The 2,931-nt window shown below is 24.9% G+C and overlaps 1 protein-coding gene across 1 annotated transcript; it reads right to left on the bottom strand.

Moving 5' to 3' along the window:
- Window positions 1–1,307: 1,307 nt before the first annotated feature.
- On the bottom strand, window positions 1,308–1,921 carry LOC131612783 (uncharacterized). The gene has a single exon (XM_058884529.1). The coding sequence runs from the start codon at window positions 1,874–1,876 to the stop codon at window positions 1,427–1,429; it is 450 nt and encodes a 149-aa protein (XP_058740512.1). The 5' UTR covers window positions 1,877–1,921; the 3' UTR covers window positions 1,308–1,426.
- Window positions 1,922–2,931: the final 1,010 nt, after the last annotated feature.

Genomic DNA, 2,931 nt, shown 5'->3' on the forward strand with positions numbered 1-2,931 from the left:
TTTCAGATATGCATATCCGAAAACACATTCTTCAAACGCTTTTTCATTTAAACGTTGAAAAATGTAGGATAGGCATATTTGAAAAAAATTCAAAAAAATTGAAAAATTTAGAATATGGATTAATTCGGATATGCATCTCTGAATTAATTAGTATCTCAATTTTTTTTATTTTATTTTAAGAAAATATTTATTAATAATATAATTAAAGTGATTAAATAAAATTTTAATTTTGTAAATAATTTATTTGTCATAATTTTTTTAAATTATAAAAACAATTATTTTTTAAATGACTACACCATTATGTATTATAATTAATATAATTATCCTGTTAAAAATATTCTCTATTAATATTATAATTTTTAATTTATATTATTTTTTTTCTTTATTTAATTTTATATAAAAATAGTATGTTGATTTAAATATTTAATAGGTTGATATCATTATTATATCTTGATTATAATGATATATATTTAATTATATATTTTAATTATAGATTTGGTGCGTTCGGAAATGCATGTATATGGATCTATCAAGAAATTCACTTTTTTTTTATCTAATGGGCCAACAAGCACTACTCAAAATGAATTGGAAGAAAATAAAGATCTATACAAAAGGGAGGGGGTAAAACCAAACCCTCTAATAAAATTTGGAGAAATCGATGCGAGACATCAAATACAAAAACGTGAGTAAAAAAAATTATAATTATATATCACCTTAAAAAAAATTAATTTTTGTCACTTGACCAAAAATAAACACGTAGTAATAATGAATAATAATTATATAATTAATCAAACATTAAATTTTTACTTTTAAGAAAGTTATTTGATTACTCATTTAATGGTATAATGATTTTAATTACTATTCAATGTCAACTGATCCATAGGTTTTGAATACGGCCATTGTTTGGAGGCAATGGGTTGTTGATGCCTTGATGGTAGGTATAATCAATTCTAAAAAACAATTATAATAATTTTTTTTGACAACCAAAAACTTAATTCATATCATTATGAGTAATATAAAGAGGAATCGTGTATAACAAACTACGCCTAGTCCAAGAATCGGCCGCTTTTGTTAATGAATGAGCAACCGAATTCGCTTGGCGTTTTACAAACTTTACCTCAAAGTTAAAAAAAGTGGACAACAATTATAATAATTTTAGTCTTCAAGCAAAAGGAAAACAAAATACAAGACAAAAAAGCATACAAGCAAAAAATCAATTTAACTTGAAAAATAATCATACGTTTAGAAACTGAATTTATTCACTTTCATTTTTACTTGAACAATAAACAACAACAAAAAATGTTTAATACACCACTTCAACAGCATTTCTAACCATCGAAACTGTCCTAAATTTCAAGATAAATTAAAGTAGCATAAACTTATTAATTAAAATACCAACACCAACCAATCACATAAAAATCTCAAACTAAACCTCTTTCACACCACTTGACTTCTCTTCAACTTCAAAAGCAGAAACAGGAAAAGTTCTAGAAAGTCCAGCATGAGTTTGAAAAGTGATTTTCCCAGTAGGTGGATCATCAACATAAATATCACTAAGTGTCACCCAAATGAAAAGCTCTTTGCTTTTAACACCATTCAGTTTCTTAATCTTACCTTTTTCAACATAAGAAGTGACTTCAGTAGCATAAGAAGTAAGTTTCCCAATCTTTTCAAATTTGTGTGTTATGCTGTTCTTCTGTTTCAGCCAAACGAAACCTGTTTCTCTGTGGTGACCAACTTCTATGATGTCTTTCAATGGTAACAGACCTTTGGGGAGACACATTTCTTCCAGAAGGGCTTTGGATTTCACTTGACAGATTTCGTCTCCATAGTATACCTCTGATTCCGATTTGATTTCATCTGTTACCAACGACATTGTTTTGTTTTTGTTTTTATTTGTTTTTGTTGTGTTGTTACTGTAGCTTGTGATTGGGGTGTTATATACTTTCACAATTTATGCAACATTTAATTTTTTTTTTATCTTTCTTATCCAAATCCTTAAATAAATAAAAAAACATGTTTTATTTTTTGTTAATGATAATATCAAAACGTTTTTTTGGTGTAAATACAAAACTGTGTTATGAAAGGAAAGATATCAAAACATTAATGGTTTTTATTTGTAAAATAAATAATTAATGTGATGATGCTATTATTATTTTTATATAGTATCCGTTACACGAGAAATTTTATAGACTTCTAAAAAAGTTATACAATTTATTATATATAAAATTTTTATAGTATTCGTTACAAGAGGATTTTGATAGAATTGTAATAAGTAACAGAGTTTATTATATATGAGTTGTCTAAAAAGTTAAGATTATTATCTCAAAACCCAAGCGATTCACCGCTAGACCACACACGCGCACAAATAAAAAGTAATATAATATTGGTCATTTGTTAGTTGTCACGAGTAAGTGAGATTTGACGTATATAATCAAATGTCTTTGCATTACTAACTGATTTAATGGAATTATATATATATACATTTTTATGCAAATTTGTTTATACATCTTTTGAAATCAAAATTTCATTTTGAGAAAAGAAAAAAGGTTTAAAAAGGTCATGAGAAAAATTAAAATAAAAGTAAATTTGAATTGAAAACTAAAACAAAATTCTTTTATCGTAAGTTATTTTTTAGAAATTATTTTGTATGTATGGACATTATATTTTTACACGTGCAATTAATTTAATCACTATACAATTCTACTTTTCATTTCAATTTTTAATTTTTTAAAGAAAATTTATTTAATATAATTTGAATGAATGCATGTGTAAAATATTTACACAGTTAATATATATTCCCTCGGTCCCAAATTAAATACCGTATTTGAACATTTTAGACAAATTAAAAAAATTTGAGAGTGATATATGTAGGATTAGTTGAAGGGTAATATTGAAAGAATAAAATAAAAGTTGTATTGAAAATCAAAA

The sequence above is a fragment of the Vicia villosa genome, linkage group LG6 (assembly GCF_029867415.1).
Source record: "Vicia villosa cultivar HV-30 ecotype Madison, WI linkage group LG6, Vvil1.0, whole genome shotgun sequence".
In the NCBI taxonomy this organism is placed as follows: Eukaryota; Viridiplantae; Streptophyta; class Magnoliopsida; order Fabales; family Fabaceae; genus Vicia; species Vicia villosa.

What these genes read in the sequence shown, in the direction of transcription:
- LOC131612783 (XM_058884529.1), bottom strand. Translation starts at nt 1,876, where the DNA reads ATGTCGTTGGTAACAGATGAAATCAAATCGGAATCAGAGGTATACTAT.